Source organism: Micropterus salmoides, unplaced genomic scaffold (genome assembly GCF_014851395.1).
Source record: "Micropterus salmoides isolate LMB-PRFRI ecotype aquatic unplaced genomic scaffold, ASM1485139v1 Ms_hic_scaffold_1158, whole genome shotgun sequence".
Taxonomy (NCBI): domain Eukaryota; kingdom Metazoa; phylum Chordata; class Actinopteri; order Centrarchiformes; family Centrarchidae; genus Micropterus; species Micropterus salmoides.
The window spans coordinates 1-18,432 of NW_024040217.1; the positions used below are offsets into that span (position 1 = coordinate 1).

The 18,432-nt window shown below is 39.1% G+C and overlaps 1 protein-coding gene across 1 annotated transcript; it reads right to left on the reverse strand.

The window, feature by feature from the left end:
• Window positions 1–11: 11 nt before the first annotated feature.
• LOC119898472 (solute carrier family 12 member 7-like) lies at window positions 12–17,621 on the reverse strand (the record flags this gene model as incomplete). The annotated part of the gene is made up of 4 exons (XM_038712643.1): window positions 16,822–17,621; window positions 3,114–3,199; window positions 2,249–2,344; window positions 12–149 (listed from the first exon to the last, which is right to left on the reverse strand). Coding segments are annotated over exons 1-4 (468 nt in total), but the record flags the coding sequence as incomplete, so codon positions are not given.
• Between the last annotated feature and the right edge of the window lie 811 nt (window positions 17,622–18,432).

The window sequence follows — 18,432 nt, forward strand, 5'->3', positions numbered from 1 at the left end:
CTGATGTGTACATGAGCAGCAGCTTTATCTTCGTCAGGTTTAACACCCTCAGCAGAAGGTGCTCCAGTTGCCACAAATGAACAAACACCTCCACTCTCCACCTCCAGCTGGAGCACAAACCCAACCTCCCACACCACAGACATAGTTATCTTTATAAGGGAATGGGGGGAAGTTTACAGGCTCACGGATTTTTAATCTAGCCAACCAGTAGTTAGAAGGTGAGTGGTGTAGGAGAGTTCACAGCTGGGCTTTAAAAGTATTTAAACAAGTGTCCCGTCTGACCTTTACCTTAATATGAATGTTAGTAGTCGAGTGTTTGTGATTTCATGGATTTTTCCCACGCCAAGCAGGCTATTTACACCACACACTAGGCTAAGAACAAAGGAGATGTGATTGATCTTGTGACTTTGTTCAAAGCTTGATAACTACAGTTATCAAGGTACTATCAAAGAAACAATATTAAGTTGTTTGAACACTGTTCTACACTGCAGACAGAAGGGACTACGTCACTAATCAATTAACAGGTGTTTGGTTTGGCTGTACCAAACGTTATTTCTTTTACATTCGAAGCTTCTATTGAGGTTTTGTAACGAAGCTTTGAATATCTGTTATATTTTATGATGTCATCAGAAAGAAGGGGGGGGGGGAAGAAATCCTGGAACAAAATCCTTTACTTTAGTCTGTTTTTATTAAATCAACTTTCTTGAATGAATATAACTAGTCAGTGTCGTCGACATAAATACATGTAGGCAGCAGGCTAATCCCAAAATGAGAGTCCATCTGGTACAGAAGTTCGGTGGGATGGACACTCATTCGTTGTGCAAAGAAAAGGGGCCTTATATATAACCTTAGTAACAAATAAACTACTAGAGCCGAAATAGATTTTTATATAATGTAATTTAGCAAAATTTAGTGAAATTTGGAAATGATTACTTCCATCTTTTTCCAATACATTTTGATGGGGCAGCTGTGGCTTAAGCTTGTTTCATACTTCTGCGTCGAATCTACGCCATAGCCTACGTCGTAGCCTTCGCTGTAGCCTGACGCACACCTCTCCAAAAATGTGACTATTTGTTGCAGAGACCAAGATCGCAAGAACTGTGATTGGCTGGGTAGCATCGCATTTCATTCAAGCCCACAGAAGGTGCTCAGTGCTTTGAAGTAAATTTTACAATTGTGGCCATTCCAGCCGCTATAACATGGTGGATGAATTTATTTGAGCGTCACAATCCCCGCGAAATGACTCGTTTCACTGTCAGAGTTTGAAGCATTTGGTCGATAACATTTGAAAAGTCTCCAAGGGATGCACGATTATAATTTTGCGCCCACTGAAGTTAGTGTAGGGCTAATGAGGAGGTTAGTTGGCTTGGCCAGCGGAAGTCAAGACAGTGGATGCTATGACGCTACCGCCAATTAGTGTTTTGGCGGAGTAATTACAGTATGAAGTGTGTGGCTACGTGCGTAGATTAGTTTGAGCAACACGCTGACAATGGTAGTTGTCATAAGTGACAATCCGAGCTAATGCAGGTCGAGTAGCTGGAATTGTGACTTCAGACACAGGTTTCAGAGAGATAAGGTTTAAAAAATGACTCTTGCTTTTGAGTTTTTTGAGTCTATCAAGCATTAAATACAATTTACTGTAGACTTTGACCTTTGGGATGAAATCACGAGGCGCTAAAGCAGCTCATAAGCATATCTAAAGAATGGGCTGTATTGTGTTGTGTGAAAGAGATGTGTCATTTCCTAAAAGACTTTCATCTTATGAGATTTATTGTGAACTAATTGGTAGATTTAAGTTTTATTGCCTGTAGTACAAAAGCCGTACAGTAAACTGCTAGCTACAAAAAGGGGTTTGTGAATATCTCACTGGGTAATCTTTATGGTTCAGATGTTAGTTTCAGACACTGGTCCTGTGTCAATGCTGAACGACAAATACACACAAACTGTGATTAAACGTTACAATGGGGAATCCTAGAAAAGAAAAGAAAATGAAACCAGCAGGGCCAGATCAGCTCTCTGCTGTTATGCTTAACTCTCCACTTCACTTCAGGTGAGACAATAAAATGCAATCCAGGAAGTAAAAGAAGGCATTTAAAGGCTTAACAAAACACTGCAGTCGGACTGAATGCATTCATTCTTATGCACAATAAAGATCCCACTGCCAATGCAGGACTTCATTGTCTATGCTCAAAAAAAAAAAAAAAAGAGGTCCGTACCGTGACAGCGACCCTCCTGACCCCATCCTCACTGTCGGCCTCCTCATGTCTCGAACACCCTGGGTCAGGTTGTAGTTGGCCAGCTTGTTAAGAAGAGATGATACCATGGGGGTACTATCCATTTCCTCCTGCAGAGAGACAGAGTAAAATGCATGAATTGTTAGCATTCCACTGCAAGCAGGTGCACATACACACTTTAATAATAATTGTCAAGCTTTTAACCAGAACCAGACGTGTGACCACATCATTCCTTTTTAGCCTCCTTACAATGGCCCCAGTATTTTACCAATTACTTTTAAGACTCTTCATGGTTTTGCTCCTCCTTACTTCTCACTATATTTCTGACCTCTTAGTACCTTAGTAGGCTGTTCATACTTTTAGGTCCACATGCAGGTCTTGTATCTGTTAAGTACCAGCATAAAAATATAGGCAACAGAGCCTTTGCAGTCAGGGCTCTGCAAACTACTTACTTAGTTTCATCAGGGCAACTATTTTGATTTTACTTTGATTGTCTTTTATTTTTACTTAATAATGTAACTGGTTTTATCAATTTTTTTAATGAAACCTAATGTTTTTATAAAATAATCTGTTGATTTAAATTTGCTGCCTTGTGTGAAACAGAATATTTTTATTATCATTACTATTATAACCCACACGTTTCCATCTGGAGGTAATGTAACCAGCAACCGTCTGATCATATACCTGTGTTTAACTTTTGTGTGAGAAACTTTAAATAACATACATGTTATTAGTTATTCATATTTTATATCACACAAAATAATTACGTGTTATTCCTCTACCATAGATCTTATGCAACAATGAATTTGCTTTAGATACACCAGCTTAGTGGACAATCATAAACAGTGTACATTTGGAAAAATATCTGTTTTGTCTTACCTCAAATAGGGCCATGTTCTTGCCTTCATAATAGTGTTCTCTGTCACTGTCTGAGTTGATGAATGACTCTCTTAGACTTTCATCTCCTGTGGGAAATACAGAAAATAAAAACACAATGTAAGCTGCAAACACTAATGAGCTGGTAACAGCTGTAGCACCGTTAGTTGTACTGTAGTAGCAGTGATGTACTGTAGTCGTAGTCCTAGTAGTATGATAGTAATTAGTTACAGTAGTGGCAGTGGACAGGACGGGTTCACAAACACCAACAGAGTGATCTGTAACTTAGCGGCTAGCCAGGCAGTTAACTTACTTATTATTTCAAAAGCAAATGACTACCAGTAGACGTCATTAGTTGGTTTGTGTCAGACATGACTTGTGATTTGTCAGTATTATAAAAACAGTAGTTATCAGTAAAATGCCACATTTAGGTTTGATGATTCACTTTATCTGTTTTGAGGAATGTTAGATCAAACTGGCTCATCTGGTGGTTCCCTCGCCGTCATATTCCTCCTTATATTAGCCATATTTTTGATACATGCTGCTGTCTGGAATTTACTTATGGAGAACACAACTTAATAAGTATGTTATAACACAGTTTTTTTATTTTATTTCATCTTTAACAGAATACTGAGCTTAGGGAACCTGGATACTGCTTACCAGAACCAGTGATAATGTTTTGACATTGGTTTTCTTGGCAACTTTTTAACAAGTCATCTTGTTAACAGTGGGGATTTTGTGAATAAACGGGGCTTCTACTTCGCCTGTGTAAAAGCAGCATCGGGCCAGTGAACCATCTAACATCTGGCTACACCTGTATCTGTGAGAGCGCTCAACACAAAACACTTTATAATAGAGTCCAATACTGATTCAGGGTAAACGAATTCATTATCTTTGAGACAAATTAAAGCTCTGCTACAGTTTAGATTTTTGCTACAATTAGCTTTTGAATACACTGCAGCACAGAGTAACATTAAAATGTGCCTTTAAAGCTGCTTCTCAATTTGGTTTCTCTTGCCTCTGGTTGTCATGCAGTGGTCGCAGTTTATTAGGTTTGGTATGTTATCACACTACATCACACTGTTGTCTTTATCGCCTTGAAGAACCCAAGGCCTAACACCGGTTCACAGCTCAGTGAAGACCACTTAATAAGGACAGTGTTCTGTGGGTGCACATGACATGAACTGGGAAGACTATTTAAGTATGACGGCTGGTTTTTCTAATATTCACGCCTGCAGCAGGCTCTGTGTCAGAACCTCAGTCCTTTAAACAAACTGAAAGGGTCTATCTGGAAAATCTAAAGCCACAGTATGTAAAGGTTAAGCTCAGGGTTAGATCTGTTATCAGTCTTAGCTTTGCAGAATTCTGCAGCCACTCTGTATCCATACTAAGCTGTTTATTGTTTTGTGAATATGAACGATGCAAAGGGATACACAAGACTGAAAAAGGGAAATACGAATGTAGGTTGACTTCTCTGCCTTCTTTTGCAAAGGGAATGGATGAATATTTATCTCAGACTATATCACAGATAGTTTGTGACACACCATGATGTAAGTGCCATCTGAAAGAACAAGATACAGCACCTCTGATCACAGTGTCAGGAACATGGCAGTAAACCTTGTGTGACTGTCTGCATATTCAGGGGAATATGCAATATGGGGGAAGCGGGACCTTTTAACAATAATGTAAGACTTCACACAACAGGCTAACTCACTAATATGGTTAAGCACTGCAGTGTGTCATAGGACTGATGCACACACACACACTCACATAAAACCTTATATCAATGGACATGTGCATACTGGTGCACACACACACACACACACACATATACTGTATACTGCATTTCTTTAGGCAAAGTGTACAATCAATTGAACATTTTAGAGACACATCCAGTCACTCAAATAGTCAAACTCACCAGAATATTGCCAGATCTCCTCCATGGTATTATTATTATTATTTATTTGTGTTATTGTTTTATTTGTTCAATATGAAGATCTGACCGTTAGACATACTAACACGCCGCTGATCTGCTGTGTCACAGGAGACACATGTTTACAATAAATCTCTGCTGGAAATACCGTCTCCTCTCTTTTTATTTTTCTAATAAACACGGTGTGTGTTCATGTTTAGCACTTAAAGGAAGTACAGTAAAGTGCACACACAGTGTCACAGTATTGCTGAGCTGTGGAGTCAGACTAATACACATTACTGTATGCTATTGAACATTGATTCACCTTCAAAACAAACTCCTTAACCTAAACTCTCTTACTTTAACAAAATCTCAGAGAGAGGTCAGGTGTGCAGAGAAAGCCTCGTTTGTGATAACCAGAAAAAGATGTCTTCCTATGTCACTGAAAACCCAATACTGTTTTCTAATATTTTTTATTTATTGTTAGATAAAAACTCCGGAATCTGCACTTCTCGCAAGTCAAATTAGAGGGGTGCATTCACCCAAAAGGGGGCGGCGGCATGAGGCAGGATGTGCAGCTTCCATCAATGCTAATCATGTAACAACATATTTTCAAGCAAACACAAACACTCAGCGGGAAGAAGCTCGGCTAAAAGCTCATGCTATCCACCAAAACGAAACAAGTCAAACATCAAGCATCTGACTGAGCATGCAGCAAAAAGCAGAGCTAACTTAACTAAACACGGTGCATGGCCGCAGTAATGTCTCATTTCAATCTAACCACACAAACGACCCCTCAAATGTGTTATGAGAAGTCACAGCACTGAAATATTTTATCAATGTTATTTAGGCAGCTTGTTACAGTAAACAAGAAATGTGAAAACATCTGGAAATATAGCCTACACATTTTGAGGGTTAACGGTATAAACGTATATTTATCACTTGTTTTTAATAAAATGGCCATCCTTTTAATTAACTCAAAAGTGCAGCTGAGGGTTTAACTGTGCATCAACCTGCCAAAGAAACACAAGTTTGTCACTGTCAGCCATGTTTATTGTTTACATTTGGCGTCATGCACCATCACGTACCTGAAACGCTTTGAGGTCCGGTATTTTAACTTGGAAATTCCCAAGTTCGACCGGTCTGGGCACATATGTATTTTTGAAGCCAGGAGTATTGTATTTTTTTTTGCCATCTTCCTTTTTATGGGGAACAAGTGGGTTAAGCTAACCAGCTCGGTTAGTAATGTGTATCCATTTTTAACTGTGATATTCATTGGGATGCTAATTTTGGCTAGCAAGAAACGGGCTCAAAACAAAATGTAAGTTACTTATTGTAAAAAAAATATTAACATCCGACTTTTTTTTAGAACAACCGACCACTGAATAAGACATTTCTAGGCGACCAAAATGCTACAGTTTAACTTACTTTTACCGTCAAAACAAGCTCACGGACAAGTTAACGTTAACGTTAAATTGACAGGTCGCCTTGTTAGCAACTTTTCAGTCTCAAGGTAAAGCACAACCTGCTGTATCGTCTATTTTACTCACAAATGGGACCATTTTTAAACTTTTACCTTTGCTGTTTTTGTAGCTCGGGTCCATGTGTGGTTGTTGTTGCGGTACAGTCTATAGTAAAACCCCTAGTAATCGTGGTGCGTTCGAGACACCTCGGAACTCGGGAATTTCCACTGTTCAACTACAAAAAGTGCAACGCCACTCAAAGTCGGGGTTGCTGCTTGTGTACAGGGAGCAGAATGATTTCACACAACAATAACAGCTCCCATGGAAGCTCGCGTTGTAATTGTTAAAACCATAAACTAAAAGGCAACGTGAAAAATATGTGCTTGTATTTAAAAGGCTACATACTATCATGTAGTAAAATCTGTTGTAACTGTATGTAAATTTATTTCAACATATATCGCCAATGTTATTAGGTAGCTGATTACTGTAAACAATCTCTTAAAGTTATCTTCTTTGCACAGAATTTATTAAACATTTACTGACATTTGCAAATTACCAATTTATGTAGCTAGATGACAAAATAGTTAATGAGTAAGGTATATTTATGTCACTTGTTTTCATTAAAACGACTCTTTTTAAATAACTACTAGAGCACTACTAATGGTTCAGTTGTTTGCACACAGGTATTCCATTTACTCTGCAATGGTAATAGAAATAGGTTTACATACAGTGGATTCATATTCCTTAGCTTCTGACCTATCAAAAGGAGAAATATGCATAGTTATGGTTGATGAGTTATACCCGATTTATTTTGGGTATGTTATTTTAGGTGTTTTAGGCCAGGTTTTTTCCTGTGGATAGGGCTTAGGTTTAGTTCATCAAGTAGGCTATATATAAAAAAGGCTATGTACAATATAGAATTGTATATCATGCTGCTAAATGATTAACACACGTCAACACATCAAATTCATCTTGGTATCCTGTGCAAGATAAATTCTAATGATGTGTATTTTATCACTGAATGTTTCTTCCCTATTGAGATTCTGCAGATTGGTCATATTTGCCCAGAGAGATACATTTAGACATCTTTCTGCCTGCACAAAGTGATGAATCTAATATTATATTATTCTATAATTGCTGTTTTTCTCAAGGGAGTTTGGTGGCTAAACAAAAAAGGTCTATCTCTATAGAGATAATTTCCATAATATTGTCAGACACTTGTAATAAGAATCTCAGTCAGTCGGTGTCAAAAGCAAGCACTTTATTGGACATACTTTGACGTGGCAATATTGCCCACACGGATTACAATGCAGCCCTGTTATGCTGCTGCAGCACGCTCACTCAATACTGGACCAGTTTTAAAAAATGTTGTCCCTAATGTTCACTTAGACACAAAAACATGGTAAAATAGGGTCCAGGTTGAAATATACCAAAATTACCCTTTGACTGTAATATCCTAGTGATGTGCTAAAAGCAGTGAAGTTGTTTTCTCTCCAGAGAAAGCTGACTCATTAAGGTTTGGTATTATGTATCTCTTGTACATTTTGGTTTCGTTTGGTACAAAGCACGAAAAACCAGCTGGTCTGGTAAACGTGATCAGTCTATTGAAGACACCTTATAGGATTTCTGGGTGTTGAAGTAAGTCTAAGTTGTATAATGAATCTAAAAGAAGTGATAGAATGATCCCAAACAGTTAACGTACCTTGTGACCAACGTTTAACCCTAATCCGACCGTGCACACTCTACAATTTAGTGTGTCAAACTGGCTTGTTGAGGCTAACTAAACTAATCACTGGCCATGAGAGGTTTTTAAGCATGATGGCATCCTCTGTTGGCACTTTGCCCACCCCACCAGTCTAACACATGGGAAACAATGCTAAACAATCTTTGTACTACATTTGCTAGAAGTGCCTGGTAGTGTTCAGGGTTAAAAGCCCAATGATTGAGCAGTGAAACTGACAGCTCTTAACAGCTCTGATCTTTCTGGTTTTTGCTTTCAGTGTATATAAAATAACATCACTGGCTTTTAAAGGAGACCTATTATACTGCTTTTATGGTCCTATATTGTAGTTCTGTGATTCCTATGTCAGTTTTGCATGATTCAAAGTTAAAAAAAAAATTCTCTGTTTTATACTGACTCTTCACGTAGGCCTTCATTTCAGCCTCTGTCTGAAACAAGCTGTAGAAGCTCCTGTCTCTTTAAGGTCCCCCCTCTCAAAGCCCACTGTCTTCTGATTGGCTAAGACCTGAAGCATGTTACCAGGCTGTTGTTGTCGTTGAGCTATGTCGAAAAGCATAATAGCTCTCCTTTAAGCTTAATTGAATGATTGGTTTGAGTGTCAAAATACTATTATTAATATCCAGAAATCTTGAGATTTGTTGGGGGAATAAATGTTACGCACATTTTTGTAATGCACTCAATCTGGGGAGAACACATTTATATTGGAGAAGCCATGTTGTTTCCCAATGAATAATTAAAAAAAAAAATGGGTGTTCTATACAAATGTCCCCTGTGGAATAATTTTCCTTTTTGTAGATGAATAATTTCTTATATGTTTATTAGTATATTTGTGCCCTGAAAGTTATGTGGGTGTGCTAAAGTTTAACGACAAGGTTGTTATGGCTGTACTCTTCAGCCATTTCAATAGAGGCAGAACTTCATTACTACATTTTTAATACTCCATTTCACTCTCTAGTCACTCTAATAGATCTCTGGCTAAAGAAAAAGTTAACAGAATAGTTTGACATTTTGGGAAATACGCTTATTTGCTTTCTGTAGGATGATGGTGGTTGTTAGATGAAAAGACCAATGCCACTCTCGTGTCTGTATAGTGAATATGAAGCTACCGCAAGCAGCCAGGTAGCTGTCATTTATAAATTGGATAGACTCACAATACTTTCGGAATTCTGTTCTAAATAATTCGAATGATGGTCGGGATCTTGAGAACTTGATCTGGTACTTACCTAATAAGATGAGTAAGTTAACAATTTTACAGATTCTAGTTTGATTAAATGATTAGTTTGAGTTACAAAGTAATCCAAATTTTCAGAATTGTCTAGTCTTCATCTTTGCAGAACTCACATTTTTGACAACATTTGGTTAGTAGGGTATATGTTAGGCGTGATTTTGTAATGCATTTCTTTCACTTTATTGGGTATAACAAATTTAAAGGGAAGTTGTCAGTTACAAGCGCCATGTTTGCTCTCCTGATCACAGCAGAAGTGACGTAGATAGTGACGTGTACAAAACTGTCCCAATTCTGCTCTTCACAGCTTCGGGCCCTTGCGCACTTACTCCGCTAAGTGCACTTTAAACAAGTGTCCACTTCGAGGAAGACCTTAGGGCGTAGTGTGGGTATTGGGACAGGGCCTAAGATAAAGCTTTTAATCATAAAAATCTTCAGCCATTCAGTCTTCAGACAGTTTTACCCAAAGTTTTGTATGCATGTTTGATCTCAGATGATCAACCATTATTTATTAACACATGTGGAAACTCTCTTGTACAGCTAACACGTTCCAAGACAACAATCTTTAGGTAAGAAACCTGTTTGTAACTTCAAATCTTTGCTTAGTAAGTGAGTGTAATCCAATAGGCCTACACTTTTTGTTTAATTCAGCAAATATTTAGTCACAGTTCGCTAGCCCTCCCTTTTGTGTGTACTCTGGCTTTCCTACACTCTGTAAATGAAAATCAAAGAAAGTGGTGTGGGTCTTCCCCACAACATTGTTCCAGCCAATCAGCAACAGGTGGCGTTATTGCTCGTGCACATGAACGGTAGCAGAGACAGTTTAAGAGGGGAGGTGTCTAGTTGTTCGGCAGTTTTGTTCAAATATCAACAATCTTTCCACAGAATCACTTACTCTCGAATATATAAATAAATAAATAATTCTTCAAGATACTTTCTACCACTAGCAGAAAGTAGAACAATATGAAACATGACACTGGTCATGGGACACTGTTTTGGAAAATGATGACACTGAGATGTTGTTTATACAGATTGCATCTTGTCTAATCAGCGCTGCATATTATGTGTGTGCGCTGCATGTTCTGTGACTTCTGCCTTTACAATAAAAGACTTAACGAGTACTGCCATTAACACGGGGAATTTATGATAGTATACAGCACTCGCATTAAATGGATAGTTTGGTCTGTCACTCACAATGTGGAAATTTTGTCTGTATATTTATTTTTCACATCAAGTTCAGTTTACTCATGATAAACTGAGCTACTGAGCCTGTGTAAACAGTTGTATCTCTTCTGCAGTTCCGGAGGAGATTGTCCTGATGGAAAAAAAATCTGGGGAATTTAGAAAGTTGGCCCACACTGCTTATCTCCACCTGTGCGTGACAGCTACTATGCTGCCAGCCCTGTCTTTGTACACTAAGTTGATGAATACAACACAATTAAAGCCTTCATGGGCACAGTAATTCAGGCTGGGAATTTGACTCCATCAACTACATCCCAGGCCACCTTGTTCATGCAAACCACCAGACCGCTAATTTTGCAGATTAATCCTATCTGTTTATGTAACAGGTACCAAAGTAGGAATAGATTTCGCCACTATGTTCATCTGGGAAGAAAGTTATCCACATTACAAAATACAAACATTTGGGACTGACCAACAAGTAGGCGAACACTGAGTTTTCACACCGTAGCACACTGTAGTCTGCCTTGGTTGCGGTGGCAGCAGCGTACCAGATAGTGATGGAGGAGATGAGGTGTCTGGGTGATAATAGTGCCCAGGAAGCAGAGTCATACAGGGTGATGGGGGTGGGTTCTGAAGTCCAGTACCATCCCCATTGTCGTAAGAGACCTGAGCTCCAGGTTGTTCTGGCTGCACCAGGACACCAGATGGTCAATAAACCATCTTGGTACCAGCTGGAAGGACTGGTGGCTGGGGGTGCAACTGTGGGTGTACAGGGTGAATAGCAGAGGGAAAAGGAAATCTGAGAGACAGAGACGTGTTTTCCCATCTTCACATGCTTCCTCTTGTTGGAAAGGAAGTCTGTGATCCACCTGCAGGTGGAGTCAGGCATGCTGAGCTTGTCCTGCGGCAGAGCCGGGATGATGGTTTTGAAGGCGGAGCTAAAATCCACAAACAGGATCCTGGCATAGGTTCCTGAGGAATCCAGGTGCTGGAAGATGAGGTGAAGGGCCATGTTTACTGCATTGTCTCTAGACCTGTTGGCTCTGTGGGGCTGATCGGTGGAGTCATGGGGGATGGTGTCGGGACTGTGTCATTGTCTTTCAAAGAGACAGCAAAACTGGTTCAGCTTGTTGACCAGGTCATGTCGTTAATGGGCTGGGGGACTTTTTATCATTATCTGAAGCCTCTCCAGACAGGAGTGCTGTTGTTGGCAGGGAACTGGTATTGTAGTCTCTGAGTACAGTCGTTTAGCTTCTCGCACCGCCTTTCTAAACCTGTACTTTGACTCCATAAACCTGTCCCTGTCCCCACTGCTTACTGTAGTGTAACAGTGATCCAGAATGTTCTCCTCCCTGGTCAGACATTTAATAAACTGTCTGTAGCTAGTCAGTTCATGGCTGAGATTTTCTTGTTGAAGTCGCCATGGACAATAACTGTAAGCATCAGTAAATTAAAGAGCTATGAGCAACCATAAATACCAGTAAGAGGAGGGAGCCTGGTTTTGTTTGTTCCACACACAGTATCTGGTCCCAGTATCATACACTGTGCGCTCTGCACGTTGGCCCAGTGGTGGAATGTAAACACAGACCAAAATGCATGACGCAGACTCAAGGGGGTGGGGGGTGGTGGGGTAAAACACTTTTCACACATACGCACACGCTGAAATCTATCAGCAATTACAACAAATGGGAACACCTCACTGCTGGAACCAAAGGTCTAGCCTGCAATATTCCTACAGGTTATAAACTCATATTGAAACTGCCTGAACACAGAACATACTGATTTACTGTTTGTCAACACTTGAATAGTAGGATATTGGAGTCACGAGAACAAGACAAGAATATGTTTTCATACTATTAAGAAAAAATATTTGTTTTTTGCATTCTGGAGACATTTTCTGCACCAATTTATGGTGGAAATGTCTTTATTTATATTGAAGGAAACATTAAATTATTTAAAGAATATAATGCAGTAATCGGTGGCTTATTCTTATTTTCTTAGCTTAAATTACTTTTTTTGGACAACGCAGATGTTTCTTTTATATTTACATTGCATTGCAGGTTGTCTTATTGTGCAAATAAACCTTTCACAAAGCATTTTTATTTGTCAATAAACATTTCTTGTTGTTTTTTTTTTAGAACATTTTTAACAAATGCTTTCAAAAAGTCACGGGGACAACATCTGCCATTTAAAAAAGTGGTGGGAACATGTCCCCAGCGTCGCCAGTATAAATGACACCTATAGTAGGATCTGTCATTTCTTACCTCTTTCCTATCCTAGTATTTCATTCATTGTAAAATGGCGGGACTGCTTACTTGAATCTAATTTCTGGACATGGTTACTTTAAACCTTAAAGCTGCACTAACTAAAATTAAAGCTGCGGTAATCAGTATTTTTGTATTAATAATTAATTAAATGATTATGTGTAAGTGAAAGGGGTTGCCTGAAATAAACATATCACCTTTGGCATTTGTTTCTGTAAAATCTGTTGTGTTTCTGCTTTTTCAATGACATTCAAACTGTCTGGTGAGCCTCCAAACACTCCAAACACCCAAAATACAAAATACTCAACAAACATCCTGTATATAAATAAGGGCCGGACCCTGTTCTACCCATATCAGCTGCCACTGGAGGCTGGTTTGTTTTCCAACACTAGCAGACACAAAGAATTTTCCAACCATAACACCTCTTCCCATGTTTTGCACTTCCTCATAGTTTTGCATCTCTCGTTCATGCTTTATTTGTTAGTACTATCCTGACCCTTAACTATTGGTAGGTGTCATATTGGTCATATTGTTACAAATTGCAGCTATTTATTAATTTTAATAATGTACTGTTTGTTACAGGGATGGAAATTAACACCCGCCAAATGCGGGTGGATTTTCCGTTTGGCGGCCAAATGTTGGAAGGCTACCCGTCACAGTGGAGGGTAAATATTTTCGGTATTTCATTTCTACTTGACAATAATTTGCAGTGTACCGGCGTTCTGGTTGGTTGTGTGTCGCACTTAATAGAATATCCGCATTTATATCGCATTCGCTTATTCATACTGGACAAAAGTTTGCAGCTTTATCCCCTGGGAAAAGCCTTTATCCCGCCACCATGTGTGCTTTCACATAGCGGTTGTGGCTTTTCACAAACAGATCCTTCCGTCTTTCTGTCTCTATCACCAACTTTCCCTGCCCAGAGGTGGATAAAATATGCTCCATACCTTTCATAAAGTGCAGCAAGCCGGCAGATTGGCGCAATACCCCCGTGAAATAAGGCAGCGTGAAAGCTGCTAGTTTGATGAGCTAATTTAAATTCGTTGTACTAGGAGTGTTTTTAGCTTTTAGCTGGGTAGTTGGCACCCAGTCAGTGTCTGATATGCTGTCACATCTTCGAATGTTCTGCTGTCCTCCCCAGAGATCAAGGAGAATGATCCATAGGCTGTACAAAACCTGTGATGCTGTGGCACCAGGACTCTGTCAGAACCAGGAGGCCAGAAGAGGGTGATTGTAGAAAATGATAAATCATGAGTCAGCAGTGATAAGAAGTTGAATGATCAATAAGCATCTTGTAAGTTTATAAAACAATTTACGTTATGTTTTTAGTACATTTAATATCAATAATATAATTTTGCTTCAAATTCCCCTCTGGCCTCTTCTTTAGGTTTGTATTTGACATATTACCTTATTAGCTCAATTAAAAGGACAGAAACAAATTTATTGTCACAAAAGACAATTTATTATTTTGGCCGGTAAAAAATTTTGTTAGGCTGGTGGCTTTTTTCATCTACCAGCCAACTTAGCAGTTGAGCCAAAATGTTAATTTGCACCCCTGGTTTGTTATTGCTAAGAGCCATGGCAACACATTTACAGTATAACCTATTCCTTGGACAAATGTGTCTTTTAATCTCAGCTCTAGTCTGGCAACCCCATTTAAAAGTTTGAAAGTAGATCAAAAGCTACATTTTGTGTGGCAGTGTGGCTGTGTTCAACCTGTCAGTCATTTTATGTTTTATCCCATGCTCTGACTGGAGATGGTTTGTGACAGAAGGGTAGAGAGTATCTGACCAACAAGCTCCATAAAGAGTATGAAGCAACAAAAAAGCAACAAATTGAGGCAGAGAAAAAAATCTCAAGCTGAAAAGTTGAGAGAGGATCAGGAGCTGATGCAGGGGCTGAGGGATTAGCAGGATGCCCTGCGTCATGAGTTGGAGGGCCTGAAAACAAGACTGAAGGAACTGACGACAGCCAACCTCAAGCTTGCCACCATGCATACGGCTGAGGAAGATGGCAGTCAAGCCAGTCAAACCCAGCCCAGCTAGAGGAGCAGGAGGAGGAGCCTGAAGTCTCGCTTCCAGAGAAAAAAAAACAGGCACTTGGGGCAGGAAAATAATTTGCCACTTCCTCAGTTAAAGGAAGAAGAATAAGGAGAAGTGAGAGAAGCAGTCCACATCCAACTCAGAGTCTACACCTCAGCTGCTCAGCACCTTCCACCATCGCCAGCTGTATACAACAGGGGTTTTAAAGTCTAAATGCTACTAGTGTGCCTCCCAATTCCTCCCAATTGAAGGGGGAAAAGTCAACTAAAATGACAACAATCCCAAAAAGGTGTTGCATTTTATATTAAAGACACAAGAATTACTGCAACTCAACACCACAAATTATATTATAAATGATCTACATTTGTCATCGCAAAATGACGATGATTCGTTATTGTCTGAAATGTATATTTACTGCTCATTAGAATGAGTGTTTGTTATATAGGAAGTAGTGAATGAATGTACTAGAGAAGGTGCTTTTGGACAGCCTTTATTTCACTGTCCCATAGCACAAAATAACCATTAGATCTGCAAGGGTTCATCAGAAGTTTGAGTGATACCAGTGTTTGTAAAAAGTTGCCTCACAAGGTGCTAACTTTAAGTAGCACATATTTAAATGTATCGAACTGTTAATTAACTCATTATCTTCTAATTATAAATATTAATTGTAGACAGATAGACGTGTAGAAAAACAGAGATAAGTGTAATTCATATAAGATAGTTTGTAGATAAACACCTTCAAATTTATTTTCTTAGGCAACCAAGTTAAAATTGACAAACCATACATGCATTTTAGATGTTATGTACAATAGGTTCTATTGCAATAATGTTTGAATGTAAAAGAATCAGCCTTGAAAAGTATGAAATTAAGATATTTTAACATTTCTACCTTGGTACCTGTGTCACATAGTTTGCCAGCCAAAACACTTACATCCCTGCACTCAGTGTTGGGGAGTAACTAGTTACATGTAATTTACATTTACAGTTACATTATTTAATAACAAAATAAATGTAACTGTAATTCATTACAGTTCCTTGGGGGAAAAAAAGTGTAATTAAATTACAGTTACATATGCATATGTTCCCGATTAGCCTACATTGTTGGTTCCATCTGAATATTTTCTGTAAAAAGCTCTGCTATGTGTTGACTAATATTCATTTTGTTGCTTTGCATGTTCTTCATGTGCACAAAGTCTTCCTTTTGCTATTTCCAGTCACAGCCATTAAGGAAAGTTTGATGCTGTTCTGATGCTTTTGATTGATTAATGTTTGAATTTGCAGCGCCACCCGTCTGACACTTAAATAGCCTCTCAAGCTGTCTTTTGCAAATGGTTAACAAGTAAAATAAATCATTAGAAATTTAGAAAAGTAATAAATAATTAAATGTAGGAAGTTACATTACTTTTAATTAATTGAAATACTTACTCTTCTATTACATTTTAAATAGGGTAACTTAAGTTGTAAGCCATTACATTTCCAAAGCAACCTTCCCAACACTGCCTGCAGCCATGATAAAGCAAACAGCCCCAACCATCAACCAGGATTGCACAGACTTAAATCCCACCTTCCTACCACACCATCAAGCTTCCCTGCAAGTTCTAGCTAGTTAAACAGCCTCACATTTTAAACACTGTGTTTGTGTGTGTGTGTGTGTGTGTGTGTGTGTTTGTACGTATGTGTGTACAGAATGTGCCTGCCATAACATGTATCTGACGCATACAGTTTATCAGAGTTAGACATTTTAACACCTAATGCATGTTGGTAAAGGCTCCTCATGACCTTAACAGTAATAAGAGGGAACTGAAAACGGACTTCCCTACATTTATGAATAGAGCATGTCTACAAGCCAAAGAAGAGGCTTTGTCCCGCTCCGTATTCCTACCTGAATGGTGTTCTTGTAAGTTGTCCTCATCCTCTTCCTCCCCAAAAATGTTGCCCAAACTGGCAGGTTTGCTGCCTCCAGCTGCAGATGTACCAGTGCCGCCATCCTCTGCATCCTCCACTGGCACCACAGTGAAGTTGGTGGGCATCTTGGCTTTTCAATTATCCGGAAACAAAAGTATGAAGTGGTGATGACAGCCAGGAAGGCACTAGGTGAACTTTCAGACCCACAGGGAAGTGAAAGAAAAATCAAAGGTAGTCAAGTGAAAGACTGGAAAACCCCATTGAAGAAAACTAGGACTTCAGTTCATTCACAGCATGGCACTCACTACAACTCTTTTGTTTCCTCTCTCTTTGTAGTGTGATCCAGTATCCTCTAAACTCAGTGTGAAAGTCCTGCCTCCTGCACATGAAGCAGGCCAAAGTCCTGTAGTGTATCTCTTCACTCTCTCTCCCTTGTTCCTTTCCCTCCCTTTTCCCCCCACTGCTCCAAGACTACTGCTCCATGTAACCCTCTATTTACCATATGAACAGAGTTGGAGTCCATACATGGAGAACACTGCAGCTCTTCCCATTACTTTGACCGTCCCACTTTTCTCACTCACACCTTGTTAATGCCAAAAGGTAGAGAAACAAACTCCAAAGTGTCCAAAGTATCTATAAAAATCCACGTTTACTGGGGAAAAAAACAACTGGCTCACGTCTAACGAGGACAATCGGCACCAACTCTCTTCTTTTCTGTTTTTTTGGCAGTGGATTTGTTTCCTCTCCTCTCTTCAGGCTGGTAGTTTTCCGTCTCTGGCTTCCTCCAAGTAAACAGAATGGGTGTTACCTTTTCCACAGTGCATTATGGGTAGCAGTGAAGAGCTCATGTTCAGTTCACAATGGCACCACATGCTCACATGCATTGTGCCAGCAAAGGAAACACCTTGAAAGCCTTGGACACTAACTTTCCTCTGTATTCAGAGCAACATAGATTACAAAGGACACTCACAGGGGGAAAGGATGGATCTTTAAATAAAAGTGGACACAAGTAAACATGAATTGTTTTCAGTTTGTGGGGATTTTATTGGCACTCTTATGCTACATTTTCTTAGAGTTGGGGCATTTATCTCAAAGTAGGCTATAGCACAGTAATATTTTTATTCATGTGTATTCCAATGTTGAGAGCAGTGTGTGAGAAAACATGCAATGTTTTATAGGCTACTGTGCTCATGGATGTTGCTGGAATCGGTACAGCCAGAAAGCCCTGGACACAAATGAAAATGCTTTGTTTATTTTCACAATAAGAAAACATGCAATGCAATTTAAATATAGAAGAAACAAATGTGCATTTTCCAAGAAAATTACTACTACAACAAAAAAAGCTACTGAATTTACTGCATTATATTCCATTTTATTGTTATATTTTGAGTTGTCACCTGCTGAATTTTGTGCTGCCATTCATATAAATAAAGATATTTACTCCATAAATTGGTGCAGAAAATGTCTCCAGAAGTGTTTAATGCTCACAATCTTCTGGGGGAGGACCCCCAGACCCCCACTCATACATTTTATCATCGAATACTTATTCAAAATAGTGTTAAAATATCTTCTCGTCTTGTTCTCGTGA